Source organism: Geospiza fortis, unplaced genomic scaffold (assembly GCF_000277835.1).
Source record: "Geospiza fortis unplaced genomic scaffold, GeoFor_1.0 scaffold78, whole genome shotgun sequence".
Classification (NCBI taxonomy): Eukaryota; Metazoa; Chordata; class Aves; order Passeriformes; family Thraupidae; genus Geospiza; species Geospiza fortis.
Window position 1 is genome coordinate 4,090,624 of NW_005054339.1, and position 17,287 is coordinate 4,107,910.

Consider the following 17,287-nt stretch of genomic DNA (forward strand, 5'->3'; position numbering starts at 1 on the left):
CTGCACCCACAAAAGGAATGAAATAACTCTTTGTCTGCTCTCCCAACTACTGCAAATCTGGAGTGATATAGAAGTGCTTTGTAGGATTGAGATGGAAGTGCTAAACAAAGGGGGGTTGTTTGCTGCTCACTGTATTTCTTTTCAACCTGCAGCAGGATGAAATTCAATTTTTATGTTCGCTGTTTATTTTTTAAAGTGAACTTAAATACCTCCTTCCCTCCTCAATTTCTTTAAACTCAGTGCTTCTTTTGAATAATGTCTGCATATGTATGTATGTATATTTTCTTAGTTTATGGGGTTTATAATTAGGGAGAAAAACTATATCAGTGCCTGCACAGCAACGTGACATGCTCTATGATTTCATTTAGCAAAATTATGTTTATCTTGTACCTTAAGTATTGCACATAGTTAAATAATTTAAATATGATTTAAATGTATTATTAAATAAATTAGGATGTGCTTATGGCAAAGTATCTGCTTCACATAACTTAGAAAAGTTTCTTTATGTTTTTCTCAGTACTTTGTTTATATAAAAACAGTGAAAAAAAATTCAACATCCCCAACCACGAAAATCTAAAAACCAACACTAACATCAGGAAAATTAAGGTCTATCAAAGCAATGAGATCCCTAAAGACATAAGCATAAAAAATCTCTAAGAGAAAATGAAACAGCTCTTGACTTCCAAACACTTTCACCCTTTCCAGTAGGAGGAAAACTGAGCAATTCTATATGAAAAATATGGAAGCAGCATCATTTCCTCTTACAGTTCTTTTTCCAGCAGGCATGCTCTCACACAGAAGAGTCTATGCATTGGTATTTGGCATTTAGTAATTTTGTAATTTTGGTATTTGTCAATCTTGGCATTTGACCAGGTTGTGAGGATGTAGGACTGAAGTGGCACAGCCCTGAAATGCAGCTTCCCCAGGAGCTAAGGCTCAGTCTATGAAGTTCTTGCTGCTCTGAGAGCTTCTGTTGTTTCCCAGTTTTTCTTGTAGTGCAGATCCTTCACCTGTGCTCTCTCTCCACATGCACCAAGAGGCAGACTTTCATCTGTCTTGATTTGCTTTATAAGCCAAACCTAGCAAGTGTTTTTTTCCCCAGGTTATGAGGATAAAAGAAATTCAGAACTTTGTTCTTGTCCTAGAAAGTAGTTTAGTAAATTCTTAAATCCAAATCATTAGAATAGTAACTAGTTGCTTAACAATAGGACACAGTTTTCACTGATGTAGCAGAGCCTCAAAATGAAGGATATTATTCTATTTTGGCCAGTGTTTCATATTTAAGCATTTTATTAAGATATTCTTAAATTTTTTTGTGTTAAATTGACACATTTAAAATGTGGATTTTTACAGTTGTGGATTTAGCTGCCTATTAATTGGGCAAATTGTACACGTAAGCTTTGAAGAAGATCAGACATAAACTGCAGGAACATTCCAAATTGCAGTTGTTGGACTTGGCATTGGAAAAATTGTCATTACCAACAAGGTTTAATTTTTATTTCAGCATTTACTAAATTTGCATCTGGTACCTGCACACTGAAACTCCCACATTGCTGTGGGGTATGTTTTCTGTTCATATTGTAATCCTGTGATATCTAAAATGAACATCTTTAGTCTGAGTTTTAGGCATTGTTCAACTTTGTCTCTGTAAATATTACTTTTAAGGCAGTGTATCCATATACAGAATCAGTTGATACACTTAAGGAGAAACGCAGACATATTTGTTACATAAAGGAATTCTCATCCCATATTCTGTAAACACAGGATGAGTTGCAGTTTTTATACATGTTATTCCTTGAGAACATTGGCAATTGGGAATAGCTGAGCAATAAAAGCGAAGATGTGTGATGACAAGTTTGTTTTGTCAAAATGCTGTAATTTAGTTTTATTCTTCCCACTGATTTTGGTGAAAGGTATTACCCTGGCAGCTTCTGGACACTAATAGTCTGTCAGTGCAGGTGTGAGAGCCAGAGCAGCAACAGTCTGGGGTTTCCTACAGTGTCCTGCAATCTCCCCACAGGAGCCTCTCTAGGCTTAGAAACTGCTTTGTTCTTCACACCATTCAGCACTGTCCCTCTTTCCCTCTTAGGGCTGAGTTATGAACATCTTTCCACCACAATCTAGCTATAGTCATCACTAATTTTTCCACAGACTACTTAATAAAGCATAGGGTCAATAATTAGGACTTCTGTATTATTGGCTTGCTTTGTTCAGCTCTTTAAAGCACTTTTCCTATAGACTGGATGTTCACTTCCATGGTAAAAAGCTTATTATTCCTACACGTTATTTGAAACCCACCAAATCTTGAACTGCTGACAAAACACTTGAAATTTTATGCATTGAAGACCTTTCAGCTGCTACAATTGTCATTGGGGGTATTTTATACTACCATCCATGGGTGTGATGAAAACCTGGCTGAAAGCAATGAGTGTACATATGCCAATATATCCTGTGCTGCTGGTAGGTCTTGGAAGTTTAATTTTCTTGAACCAGATTCAGTACTCAATTGTAAGTACATTGCAAAGTAGGAGAGTGGAATTTACTGTATCAGGAAATTGACAATAAAAGGGTTTTCAGTAAGATGTGTTTGGCTGCTGAAGTTACATAAACTGACAATGCATGTTTTGGTTGTGCTAAATAGCTGATGCTGAACACAAATGGTCTCTGGACTTCAGGTGTGGAGGGTGACAGTGTGGAGGTTTCAGAAAGTCTCAGGAATGTCCTCTGTAGCAAGAGCAGAGCTCCCCTGGGAGGTGCTGTGATACAGAGCATGGATTGGGCACACAGGTGGGCTTAGGAAGTTGTGTTCCCTCACTATGATCAGTTGGACACAGCATGGTCAGCTGCAAACAGTTACTTAAAGCTGAAATACAATTGCTTCAGAAAGGGTGCTCTGGAAGCCTTTCTTTTGCAACACTGGATTAAGTGTATCTGAGTGAGAAGAAAGTCTATTTTCTAAAATCTTAGAAAGACTTTAGCAGTAAAACAAAACCCTGGAAATGACGCTTGAGCACAGGAACACTACAGCATCTTAGGCAACTGCTTGGACTACAAATGCTCTCCTACCTTTTACACAAGGAATAGGGCTGGAAGGCTTTTGCTTCCCTGTTATAAGAATAAAACCAAAACAACTGGATTTGAAATAGTGAATGCCTTGGAACCCTTATAATACCATTCCTAGGGAGAGAGAATCGGGAACTGGTTCAGTATGTTACAGTGTTCAGGATTCAATGTGGTTTTCAGCTTCATCCGCTGATCTTTGAAGTGTGTTACAAAATTCTTACTTCTTTCCAGGTCTTTTAAGAACATTTTGAAGTAATTATTTCACTGATATATTTTGCACATGCTGTGCTGTAGTTGTTTGAATAATCTTTAGAAACTTTGAGCTAGGTGTTGAACAGCACACTTTGAAAGTTACTGAGACAACAATGCATTGTTTTAAACCTGAAACTTATTCCATACTTTTGTTCAGAAAGCTATGTACCTTTCTAAGCATTTGCTCCTTTTGGTTTTGGTGTTTTTTTTTTTTTTGTTTGTTTGTTTGTTTGTTTGTTTTTTGTTGTTGTTGGTTGGTTGGTTTTTTGGGGTTTTTTTGGTTTGTTTTTGTTTTTTGTTTTCATTTTTGTTTTACCTTTTTTTAAACCTGGATACATTAGCTGACTTCTCATCTTCTCATTTTTCCTGAACCAGAACCTTCACACTGGAAGATTCAAATATATCTGCTCAAACTAAACTCATCTAACTAAAACCAATATTATCCACAGATGATATCAAGCCTTTCCAAGTTCTGTAGTGATCCACATGATTTTTAGGTTGTCCATTAAAACTCTTTACTTCTGCCATTACTCTAAAATTTATTAGTTTTTTCCCTGTTAAATGAAGAGTGTTTTAAGTACATTTATTTGTTTGTTTTCTTTCCCTTAATCATAGTGCAATCTTAGATTGCTGAATACTCCCTGCAATAACATAAGACAACCTACAATAAATATAACCTCACATGTTGGGGGTTAGTATTAATTATATTTCTGGTTATTTTTGGGAGTACATATTTCCATCTTTTAATACATTTTTATCTTTGAGCATTGAAAGAAACTATTGACTCTATCAGAATGCAATAATTACATAAGAAATATAATCCAAATTCAAATACTGAGGGCAGAAAGGCTTTAGTCAATATCAAAAATTAAGTTCAAATTATAATAGATATTTTGCATGACATTATAGTAGTATATATATTCTATATATATATAGAATGGTATAAAAGTGCATATATATATACTAGTATATATATAATAGTATTATAATAGTAGTTGATTAACACTGTGCAGCAGAATAATGAAGTCTACTGGTTGACCATGAAGTTTTGCCGTCTGAAACTCAAAGTTGAGACATTGATTACACTTTCAAACATGGAACCAAGCTTAATAAATATATTGAAAAAAACATTTACAATGAATACAGACAAAAGAATGTATTCTGCTTCTGAGGCTAGGTATTAAATGAAGCAAGATGGGACTCTTTCATGCATATGGAAATCCACATGAAATTTCTTGATACTCTGCACAGAGCACATGAACACTTCTACACTGCCCTTTTCTATGCATTTATCTCTTGCCTCCATCACTGGGTGGTCCAAGTGCACACACGGCACCACCGTGCTTGGATCCCAAGGAATAAAATAGTGGATAAGGCTGGAAAGGCTGAGCTCTAGAAATTCCTTTCCAGGGGCTGGATCCTGAGCATGGCTAAAGGATGAAGAAGAAGGAAGGGCAAAGCTAGGGGAAGTGGTGTATTTCTGCATGCCACAGAGGCAGCACAGCTTACAAAGTGTACTGCTCTGTTTGTCTTGGCAGATCTGGGTGCGCGGATCTGGCCGTGGGCGGGATGCTGCCAAGGATGGTCAGTGTGCGACTCACACCATGTTTAGGTCTCTAGTTATGTTTTGTCTCCCATGTGCCTCTCTCTGCCAGTCCACACAACAATGCCTTCCTAGGCACTGCTATTCTCAGCAAAAGAGAAAAACAATGATGTAAGCAGTATGACCATGTGCTAAATGTTCAGTTGAAGCTGTGACATCCAATATATTAGAGATTTTGTCTGTAAGCCAGAAAGAAAATATAGACATAATAAAGAAGCTTTTAGTGATGATCGCTGTCACAAAATTAGATCAGAAAAAAATATATAGTCTCTACCACAATGGAATACAACATTTTATTGGTACAGCTTGCAAGGTTTCATGGCATGCAGTGCAGGATGCCTCATGGTGATGCTGAGTGCATTTCATGACCTGGTTTTGGCAGCTTCTGGGACATCCTCTGTGTAGCTGAATTTGTGTGCTTTTCTCTCCACTTAGAAGCAAGGCACACATTGCAAAACATTTTAGTCCCATCTCATACCTCTATTAACCATTTCTGTCCAGTTGTGTTCCCTTGTCCCCCTGATGATGCACAAGTCAAATGGCAATATTTCAAATAACAGTAGTGAGTTCTATATATTTACACTTGTTGCAAATTATCAGTTAAAGATTCTTTACATCTGCTACAGATTTTAAGTGTTTTGTCTATGTGGATGGAAAAAGTTTATTGATTGTTCTACGGACAGATTTAGAGAAATAATCACAATAATTCCATGTACTAGCTCTGAGTTCTGGATTTTACATTTAGATCTCTGAAGTGTTTCAATGATGAGTAAGATTGCAAGCATAAGTAAATTTCCCTGTTTACTATGCATCTGAGGAGGCTTCTAGCATAACTTGATTACAGCAAGTATCTGGAATATTTTGCCTTCATGAAAATAAGCAAAGGTCCATCCTGCTTCAAGTATCTGTACTGTCAATGCACTGAAATTCCACCTCTGTCTCCTTCAGAAGCAATGCCATGTTCAAAGCAGTTGTGCACTGAGATGCTGGGACTGTAGAAGAGCATTTAGGCTTTTACTGAAGTTTGAGTGGTCAGCTGTGAGAAGCCTCTCAAATGCATAGGCTCTTTCACTTTCTGGGGCTCAATGTGCTGATCTTAGTCCAGAACCAATTGTTTAAGCATTGTGTTGGATGTGTATTCTCCTCCTCCCCACATTGTTTATGCCATTGTGTGTTACACTCTCTGCATATCTTCCCTGGTTCCTCCCAGTTATGCTTTTGCTTTGTTCTGTAGTCTGCCAAAATCCTTACAAAATTTTCACAGCATTTCTTGCACTCTTCCATGTAACCTGTATTTTAACGATCCCATTCCCTCTTTCCCCCACCAGCTGTTACAATTTTTATTTTCCTGTCCACTTTGTGAGCAGTATGTTCCATATAATAATTTTTATTCCACTGTGTTTTCTTCTTTTAGTCAAGCAGTTTTCTGTTCTTCCCTGTAGAATTACTCTTTATGACTACCAGGCCATGTGCAGGACAAACAAAGAGAGTAGCGACAGTGCCCATAGCTTACTGGACGTAAGTACAGCACCTCTCATGAGCATCTTTCCATGCCACCATCAAAGAAAATTGCTGCAAATATTTCATGGCCACTGTAAAACTGTTGTTGTGATTTGGAATGCTTACAGCTCTCGTGTTTATCCCAGAGCATATAAAGGGTGGTTCATATAAATGAACGCAACATGTTCTGTTTTTTCAAGTTCAATCATTTTAATGCTGGGCCACCATTTCTGAGGGTCTGTCAGAAAGTTCTTTGCAGTGTATGAATTTGCCTTCTTAGGAATTTGTAAATTTGGCTAAAGGTTTTGTTTTGTCTGGGGGACTGGAATCACATATGCCTTTTCTCTATGTAAATATGTAATTAAAATTTGAGAATTTTTTTTATACAAAAGGAATGGTTCATTGACAAGGCATGCAAGTCAGTGATTTTACCAATTCCTTCTTCCTGGTATTTAAACATGTCTTTTATAGCAGGACTTCGATGCATTTAAACCTTTGTGCTGCAATATGAGTACAAACCCTGTCCCTCTGCCAGGCTGGATTAGAGACAACCTGGGTCTTGCCAAGGCAACACTTCCTTATTGCTAAATCCTCTATCAGGGTAATACCCCAAGGGTACTTTGTGACCATGCATCCATTTTACTGATTGCTGTAATAATCTATCAGAACTGATCAGGTGTTAGATAGAGGTTTTGCATATTTAAAAGGAACTGTTTTCACAAAGAGATGACAATAATAGCAAAAAAACCTTTTAAGTAAATAGAACAGCAGCAAAACACTGGCAATTTTGCCAGTCTGGAAAAGTTAACCTGAAATATTTATTTTTAAATGCACTAACTAGAAAAATATAGATCTAACTAGGAAAAAACCAAAAACCCACTCTTTAATAATTGTGTACATTTGGGGATGTTTTAATTTAGGTATTTACATGATTCTGTTTTTCATATGCCTGGACTTACAGCATTTATCAGTTTGTTATCCACTAAAGTCTGAACCCTGAAAAAGACCATCTTCCCATCATAAATACTAGACTGCAATGAGTGAAATAGAACAGGCTGCTGTGAAACACATTTGCATGAAATATCTTAAATTATATTACAGCTCTTAACAAAAACCTTCTATGCAAAGACTTGGGACTTCAGTTTGCCTAAGCATTCAGCATGTAGAGCTGAGGCATTATCCCTTAAAAAGTGGGCTCTAATCCAAAAGGTGTTTTTTTATTATTCCAAATTTTGCCTAGGATATCCAGGAAAAAGCCCCTGTATCTGTTATGGGATACACTGAGATATGTCAAGGATTTTTTTTAATTTAAAGATAGTCAAGCTTTTTAAACCTCAAGAGAGTTTTGATGATCCTCAGCATGAAAGATGAACAGAGTTTTAGGTTTTTATTTTCCTGTTGATTCGGTCACTTCTATCAACCATGACTATTGAGAAAGTATAAAGAGACCTTGTATTAAAGACACATAGGGCTGATTCCTCATTTTCTTGTTTCTTTTTTTTTGCCCAGTTTTTTGCATATCAGGTTATTAGACAGTAAGCAATATAATTTCTGCTTAAGCAAAAGGTTTGCTTACAAATGTTTATCCTTCCTGTTGAGAATTATGGTTTCATAGAGGAATAGAAACAGGGACAAGATGGAAACTCCCTAAAAAGTTCCTATTTTAAATAGCATGGAGAAGAGGTATCAGAGATTCTATCCCAGCCTTTTAGGCTGTGGGTGTGAGGTGATAAATTAGGGATGGACTACACTTATGGATCACCTGGTCCATTCCTTTATCAGAATAGGATTTCTTCTTAACACCTCTCCAGATAAATAATTTGTTATTTAGCACTTCTTTTGTTTTAATTGCTCCAAGACCTACATGATTCTCCATAGAACCACTTTGTTGCAAATGTAGCTGTGCCATGGAGCCACAGAACGAAATTGTTTTAGCTCTCAATGGTGCTTTAAATATGTAGAGAGAATAAAACTCCTGCAGTTTTTGTTGCAGTTTTTAAAGGAACTGTCTGTGAGTGGAAAAGGCTCTCGAGTAAAATCACATTTCATGAGAATGTATTTATACCAATGTAGTTACATGTTTTTTCCACTGGAATTTCAAAACAAAATACTTTTTTCGTTTTTTGTAGACATTAATGAATTCTTTCAGATACACTGGGGTTTGAAATTTTAATTAATTTCTAGTATTTAAATAGTTACTAAAACACATGGTATATTTCACATGAAATAGGTATTCTTCATAAGTAATAACAAATACATTGTTTTACATGAAATTTGCCATTATGAAAACAAAAGTATACAGCAAATTTAATTACTTGGGCATGAAATTTCAGGTGTTTTGATTTGGATTGAAAATAAATAAGATGTCCCACAGGGTTGACATTTTCTTTTCTTTCATCTCCAGGAAAGTCTTGTAGTTCTTTATCTTTTCCTATAAGATAGGGCTTCACAGGTGAAAATCTTTCCTGTCTCAGACATTTTGCATTCTGCTGGGTTGGGATCTCAGCCTTCCATGGCACTGACTGAGTCCTTTGGGTCTGAATCCTCAGCCCTGCACAAAAGTTTCCTCTGTGGCCCCTGAAAATTTTAGTTGTCCTGTTACTGCTCTGCCTAACAGCACTGCTTCAGTGAGTGCTGCTTTGGGGTGGTTCCGCATGATTTTAGATATCTGAGGAGTTCTGTCATTGTGATTTCTATTTGTTAAAATACTCTGTTTGCATCTAACAGAGTCGGCAGAATTTTATGCAACTAGGACATCCTAACAAAGATGAGGGAGACAAGGAGAAATTCCAAATTTCTGGAAGCTGACTTTTCTGCCTGGCTTTTTTTTTCATGGAAGATTAATCCTATTAATAGTCTTTTCAGAAATGAAATATTCAGAATGTATTAGAAGTACTGTCAACAGAGGATTTTCAGAGGATTTGCTGTATTTGTTATGATCCAGAAAAACAGAGGGAGGAGGGAAAAAACTTCTTAAAGTACTTACAACTGGACTGTCAAATGACACAGATGAACATTTAGGTAAATTCAGACTTTTCTGAGCCTAATGAGGCTGAGGTAATGAATAGAGATTTGCATTATAGAGAGGCAAGCCTGTGAATTGCAGCCCAAGAAAAGCTCATTTTATCTGCCCGAGCTGTTCCTCCAGCAATAGCCTGGGAAATAGGAACCCCTAGAGGTTAAAGATTTAAGAATCATTTGCAAAAACTTTCCTTTTTCCACTGATAATCTGTGCATATGACCAAGTATTATAAAAAGAAAATTTCATTACTTATGCATTTTAATAATCGGTATAATAATATTTCTTGAGCCTTAAAAAAGGGGGGGTTTATGCTCCATATGCATTTGAATATCTAAAGGATGGTTTTTACATGAAGAATTCAGTTAAGCTATAAATGCTGCATGTTTTGACTTTTTATTAAATAAGTTTCTTCTCTCCAGCCTTATAACGCCTTCTTTGCTGCAGTAAAGTGGATTATGACTGAACTTGTCTTGTAAGTAGATTTCATCAAAAATGTAACAAATATTTCTATGAATTACTAAATTTCTGTACTTTTTAATATTAGTATTTTTACCTTTTGCACTGTATGTGCATTGTGCTGCTTTTCTTGGACGATTTTAAATATATTAATATTTGTCCTTTTTTTCCATTTTGCATTTTTGAAATCTGAGAGAATTTTGGCTGCATGACTGCACTTTCACTTTTATCACACTCGTGGTCTTCACTTATATCTGCATGGCTTTGTTTAGCAGATCACAATACACAACCCAAATTTCTTACTGTTAAATTTTAGATACATGTCTGACTGTTTGTGATGCTGCTTGGGTGGGCTGCTGTCAGAGGAAAAACTTGTTACCCTGACTCACTGGATGGTTTGTCACTTCATAAAATTCTGTAGGAAGGACCCATTACAGTGCCAGATAAGGTGTACTTGGATGTTGCTGAATTTCTCTATCTCCATTAATTCTTCTAAAATTAATAGTTAATTCATAATGATCATTATCTTCACGAGAAGGTGCCTAAGAAATAACAATATCACATGGAGAAGAGGAAGCCTTAAAATGTGTTGTGTTATTAAGCTATATGATTTATTATTCTTCTGATCTGAAAGCGGAGCTGCAGATATGAGTGAATTTTATCTTTACTGACATAAACCTGATTTTTCCTTGTAATCATTTTGTTTAATTTTAAATTGTATGAGCTTTTTTCAAAGTTCAGAATAAGAGTTAAGGAGAATTAAATGAATGGCTGCTGCCAGAGGGCAGAGATTGATCTGAAAAGCAGCTTTCTAAGTGACTATAAGGGAAATACATTGTGTTAAAATGAGACTGATGCTACATTTCACAGCTTTGGAAATGTTAAGAAACCTTCTATGTTTATAAGTATTGTAAATTAATGAGCATATGATGAACTGAATGTTGGTTTCACATTCTTTACTTTACAACAACTGATTGGCTGATACTTTTCAGTCCATTCTTCCAAGTAAATCATGCTGTATTTTTGTGTTCTTTGCAATTTAGTTAGAGTTGATTAGACAATGGTTAATCTCTTCTGCTCTTCAAAATAAAACAGCTTTATTATTTCAATTTGAGAATTAATAAAAGAAACTATTTTATGTGTGCTCCTGTGTGGTAGCCAGGACAGTTATAACCCCATGGCATTTTACTAGATTCAAAATACCCACATGATGAAGAAATAATGTTCAAGAGCAAAAATAGTGTGTGCTGCCATGCTTTGAGAGTTTTAATGAACATTCCAAAGACAATCAATATTTTAAATTAAAAATAGGTAAATCTATGATTTATTGATGGGGTTAATTTCAGAATAAGTTTTCAGAAGTAAAAAAATAACCCAGTAAAAATATGAGAATAGGAGTAGGTGCTAATCCCAGAGTTATGCCAGTAACTTGAATTTCAGTTCTGTGTTAGCTTTTATTTAAAATGGGATTAAAGTTATCAAGCTACTGCCAGTTTAGTATTTGGAAAACATTCTGTGGGGTAATGTGAAAACTCTAATAATTTCTCCAGGTTCCTTGTGGAATTTAATCTATGCAGTTGGTGGCACTCTGATCTAACAGCTAAAGGTAAGTGTGATTTTTTTTTCCTGGCATAATGGCAGAAATATCTAGAGTAATTAGGACTTTTGAAATTCAGATGTGTGTACACTGTTTCAGATTAAATAATAAACATCTGATAATAGTTTTCCTCCCATGCCAGCATTCTCTTCTTTGTTAATGTTTCCTAAAACACAAGAGAATTAAGATCTTCTGTGAATAACCAGTAAGTGCTTGTGTGCACTCTGGGAACACAGCACACTACTATAGCAGAAAAGTTAAAATTGTAGAAAATAATTAAATATGTTTTTTAAAAACATTTCTCTTCATTCCAAAACAATCTTTGTGAATAAAGCAATTACACTACTTTAGTTATACAACTTTTTTTTTTTTTCTAGAGCTGCCATAAAATGTAGTGGAGTTATTGTGCTGGAAAATGCCATTTCAAAAAAAGTGTACAGAAATATGACCGTCTCTACTATTTCATACAAAAATTATTTTTAAAGATTAAGACAGTAGATTTTATACTAAAAAAGGCTGATCTGTATTTTGTTTTATTATTCCATTCATAAATAGACATTAAATGTATTAAAATTCAATTTATTCAAAATAATTTTTTTAAATGCAGAAGCTTCATTTGAAATAATGGAAATTTTAATAGTTCCACTAAGAATGGGAAGTTTTCAGTGTAAGCTGTCTTTCTATATTTTAACAGACTTTTCATGGCATTTTTAGAAGTGTTTCTCAAAAGTACAGGGCCACTTTACAAGAGCAGTGCTCTTCAAGTGACAATTTAATAGGCAAATGGTGCTGTGTGTCATTGACTGGTGTAAGAATTTAAACTGAATTCTTCAGCTTCATATTTGCATATCTCTTAGCAAAGCAGGGGATAAAATTGCTGCTTTAGGCTTCATTTAATATTTGCACTGCCTGGATACTAGGCTGTCTTTATGCCAAAATAATATCCTGTCTGAAGATAAAATATCAGTCAGGCCCCTAAAACCAAGACCAACTGTTCAGTGATTTCCCTAAGCATGAAGAGAACCATCCCTAACACTGAGGCTGTGAAGGACAGCCGGGTTTGCTGTGCTAGACCCAGAAAATGCAAAACTGTTCCTTGAGGAGTGGCAGCTGTGCTTGTCCTAGTCCTTGGTGCTTGCAGAGCAGCCAGAGCAGCCAGTGTAGGAAATATATTTTTTTTCCAAGTGTACTGCACAAATATGTTTTAATATAGCCTGACATGAAACATCCAGTGGAACTTGCATTGTATGCTAGAGAAAATATTTTTCAAACATGACATCTCTCTTCAGCTCATGAAAATGAATGTCTGAGCTGTGTTTTGAGAGTGCACTCATTACAGAAGAGGCAATAATAACTTGCAAACTTCCTTTTACTTAAAACAAAACTATCAGTGCAGCACTTTGATGGACCAGTATTATTGAGAAATTTCCATTCATGGTTTAGTTGACAGTGAAGTTTTAATTTCACAAGTCACTTGCTCCACTTCTTTGATGAGTTAGGAGTATTGGAAATATCCCCTCAAGATGCTCATTGGGATCTCAGTATTTTCAGAGTAGTGCTTGCCCAGCTCATATCTGGGCAGGTAACAAGGGATGGTTGTTAGGAAGCAGCATATTTTAGGAGGAAAAAGCAGAAGATATTTCACAAGAGAACAGAAGAGAAAAGCACATGCTTAGGTATTGTCTTCTGTAATGCTATGTTACCACCCAGAGTTGTCATATTTATGACTGCACTTTATGAAATTAAAATTAACAAACTTGCACATTTATTTTTTACTTAAGAACATTTACCAAAGCTCAGGGGGGGAAAAAACCCATCAATTCCTCGAGTGGAGAAATTGCTTCTCCCTGAAATTGTGACATTAATAGAATGTGATACACTGTGGAGATGCTGGAGGGTCCACACACACCTGCTCCTTTGCCAAACCCTGCTATGGAAAATACTTCTACACAAGATCTTGTAATTGCAATCACATTTGTAAAGGAGAGAGAAGAGCCCCTAAACCTTGGACAACCCCATCATCTTCTGGACTCCAGTGAGGTGCAGGAAATGTGAGACCAATGAATCTTTTCAACCTCTTTGTTACACAAGCCATATGTTGATACAAGTGAGGTGATACAACACAGGTGATAAACTCCAGTTATTCCTGACAACAGATAAGGAAAACAGAAGAGAAAGGGAAAAGGTGCAATAGAGCTAGCAAGACAATTTTCTAAAAAATACTGAACTATTAAACATCTCACAACCATAGTGAAAAAATCAGAGATAACAAAACTTTTCTGACCAGCTTTAGTACCTCCTTTGAGATCTGTGCATTTGGTGGAATAAGTTTTTGGGTTTTTATCACATACAACAAGTGTGAACAGTTCAGAAATGCCTACCCTGGTGTGATTGGAAATGCAGATGTGGTGGGTCCCTGGCACTGCTCAGTGGATGCACCACTCACTCTGAAACAGATCATCTCCAGGGAAGGTCTGTCGAACCCAAGAGCCTGTTCTGTGTAATCTATTTTTGTCATACCTCATCTTGTTTTCCCACTTAGCAATTAGTTTAAGATAGGGCTAACATTTGTGCTGATGTGCAAAGTGTATCTCTGTGTTAAGGAACAATGAAGGGGTGGAGAGGAAAAACAAAGGGAATGAGGGAGAAGCGTTGTGTGACAGATACTTCAGAGTGAGAGCCAGAAGAGCAGCTGTCCCGTAGTTTGACCTTGAACCAGCCCCACTGCTTCCTGGTAACTCAGTTTCCCAATCTTTAGGATGGAAATAGTGACATTTTTTCCTTGCATTGCAAAGACTTCAGATTAAAGGTGCTATGGAGTCTTAATTATTACTATTTTGGGAAGCAGATAACAAACATTGCTGTTGGGTAAAGTAACTCTTCTGTCTCTCCCACCCACAGAGTTATTTTAACTGATGAAACCCTACAAGGATTCCCAAACTGTAATATAAAATAGATGTTTTGGCTTCAGTAAAATATACCACAATTTACATACCAAATAAATGTAAACTCCCATGAATAAAGGTTAGAGATGCACAGCACCACTGAGATAAAAGTGACAGTAAATCCATCTTGGATCTACACAGAAAGAATAAAAACTCATGCATAAATGTAAAGTAGGTTGGCAATGGCTAAACCATTAATAACTACTTTAACAGCAATATCTTGCAAAATTACATTCTGTGGATAAACTTTTTCTTTTTTTTTAATTTAATTGAAAAAATAGAGTTATGCACTGCCTAGGAAATCTCACAGGGTGGCAGAAGCTGAGTAACATTTCCGTTCTCTGCGAGCTCTGTAACACAGCATCTCATGTTGTTCACAATTTTGTGTGCTGTTCCTCTCATGTTAACATCAAGATGTTTTTTCCTGTGCCTATAGCTCAGAGGTTGAAGCAGACCCTGGAGCCCTGTGACACAGAGTACCCAGCCTTTGTTTCCGAGCGCACCATAAAGGAGACCACGGGGAACATTGCTTGCGATGACTGTTTCAAGTAAGCCCTTTCCATATTTATTTTTTTTAATACAACTGCTTGTGACAAAGCAATAAAACTGAATTATTCGAGGCTGTGTTGAAGAATGTATGAGTCTGTTGTGTTTTATCCTAGGTACTGACCTCTGTCAAGGTGTCATTTCTCCTCTTACAGGGGTCACTTAAAACTTTGATGCTCTTAAATTAAAGCCGTGCCTATTGCTTTCTACCAGAAAAAATGTCAAAGTGGTAGAGGTTTATGTTCATTTCAAATAGTGAATGTTTTAATTCTTTTCCTAAACGCAGGCAGCATTCTAAGGGCACAGGCTGCAAGATTTAGATTCAAAAGGTAAGTGCTGTTCAGTCTCCTGTCCAGGAGTGAAACCCTGCTGGATAGGTTAGGAATTCCCTTGTGGTACAGTGACATCTGGTTGTTTTACTGGAATGCCAAACAGAGTTTCCTTCTTAGAACTGTTAGTCTGAAAGAGTGGGAGACGATTAACTCTATTCTCCAAACTTCCAGTGCTGGGAAGCTGAGTTAATAATAACAAATCTCACATGACAGGGCTGTCATGTCATTTCTACCGGTGCTCCTGTAAACTTGTCCCTTATAGAGCTAAAAGAAGAGAAAGATTTCAGTCTAGCTTTCCTCCTTCACACTGAAAATGTATTTTCTCTGCATTTGGTGCCCACGTGCTGTGACATTTTGACTGTAGTACTGTTACATTTTTATTGTGAAATTGCATAGGTATTGTTTATGCAAATTCCTGTACTTTGATAAGTCTCTTAATTGGATTTCCTTTATGCTGAGAGGTTGTCATCGCCAGGGAGATTAGTATTTACAGCAATAATTTGTCTATCAATATAAATGTCAGGAAGAATTTATACATTAAACAAAAATTGTTACAGCTCTTCCTTTCCAGGTTAAATCAATATGCAATTAGCAAATAAAGGTGAAACCTTCACTTTGAAGTCAGTAGGTGTGCTTCTGGACTTACTCCTAAATTTTGTCCTTGATATTTTCATTACTTTAAAACAGGAAACAGGAGTAAGTACACTGCAGATAAATTTTAAGTGCTAAAATTCACTTTTCATTTACTACTGACCAACTTTTAAGTAGAAGGAAATTGTTAATGTCTAGTATGAATAATTGGTTTTATATGGCTTTGTGGAATAGAAGTATGAGAGTGCTTTGTAAATTGATGCTCTGGAACCCTTTAAGTGCAACAATGGGTCCCACTGCCTGAAAAGTACAAACTCAACAAAATCAAGTCGTGATTTTTCCACTTGACATATCGAATACAATGAAGGTTACACTGCTGGGAGTGCTTTGTGCCAACATTGTAGAATTTAAGCAGCCTTATTTTGTGATAATTTAACAGAAAGTTACTGAGAAGTTCTGCAAATTATCATGCAGTCCTGGAGGTGTTCCAGGCCAGGTTGGATGGGGTTTTCAGCACGCTGGTCTAGTGGAAGATGTCCCTGCCATGGCAGGGGGGCTGGAACCAGATGGTTTTTAAGGTCCCTTCAAACCCTAACCATTGAATGATTCTGTTTAAATATTGCAAACAGACATGATTCCATGCAAAGAAGATTAATTTAACAGGACTAGGTTTTCTCAAAGGAATGCAGATTTCAGTCTGTGTTCCTAGGTAACTTCAGGTCAAAGGAAATAAGTTTCAAAAATAATACAATTCTGCAATACTTGGAACGCACCAAGTTGGAAACTGAGTTTAGTGAAAATTATAGTATTTCAAAAAATATGCACTAAGATCTTTTTCATAGAAAAACATTTTGTGTTCCACAGTGGAAAAAAAAATAAAAGAAAACCCTGTAAGTTGCAAACTGATCTCAAGGCACCCATTCTTTTTCTCCACAAGCAATGGCAAAACCTAAAGAAATAATCCAGAAGAACTATTAGATTCTCATGGGAAAGTTGTTCGTTATCCCGTTTACCCACTGTCATTAACAATCTACAAATTGCATCTAAGATTGCAGACTGCACTGGATTCCAAATATTTTTGTTATAACCCAGGACACTTTCCCGCAGAACAGCTCAGGAATTTGACCCAAAGTCCTTTGTAGACCTACATCTTCTGACCCAGTTTTCTGTTTCATAGCCTCAGTACTAATAAATATCTTTACAAGCAAGTGTATTGCTTAATATTTGTAATTTCAGAAGTGTGGGCTCAATCAGTCAGAATTCAGATTCAATCTTTAAAGCAGCAAGTCTGGAGCTGACATTGTGCTGGTGCTTAACCTGTGCAGCATCACTTTGAGCCAGTGGGATTCTTTTCTGTGTCCTCCTTGGATCATGTTATAG

The 17,287-nt window shown here is 36.4% G+C and overlaps 1 protein-coding gene across 1 annotated transcript in view; it reads left to right on the top strand.

The window, feature by feature from the left end:
- The window catches only part of CACNA2D3 (calcium voltage-gated channel auxiliary subunit alpha2delta 3), a 385,100-nt gene that overhangs the window by 352,218 nt on the left and 15,595 nt on the right, over nt 1–17,287 (top strand). Inside the window, exons 31-34 of the mRNA XM_031058245.1 lie at nt 6,361–6,436; nt 9,860–9,912; nt 11,447–11,502; nt 14,875–14,986. Coding sequence (XP_030914105.1) covers nt 6,361–6,436; nt 9,860–9,912; nt 11,447–11,502; nt 14,875–14,986 — 297 coding nt within the window. The remainder of the gene's footprint in view (nt 1–6,360; nt 6,437–9,859; nt 9,913–11,446; nt 11,503–14,874; nt 14,987–17,287) is intronic.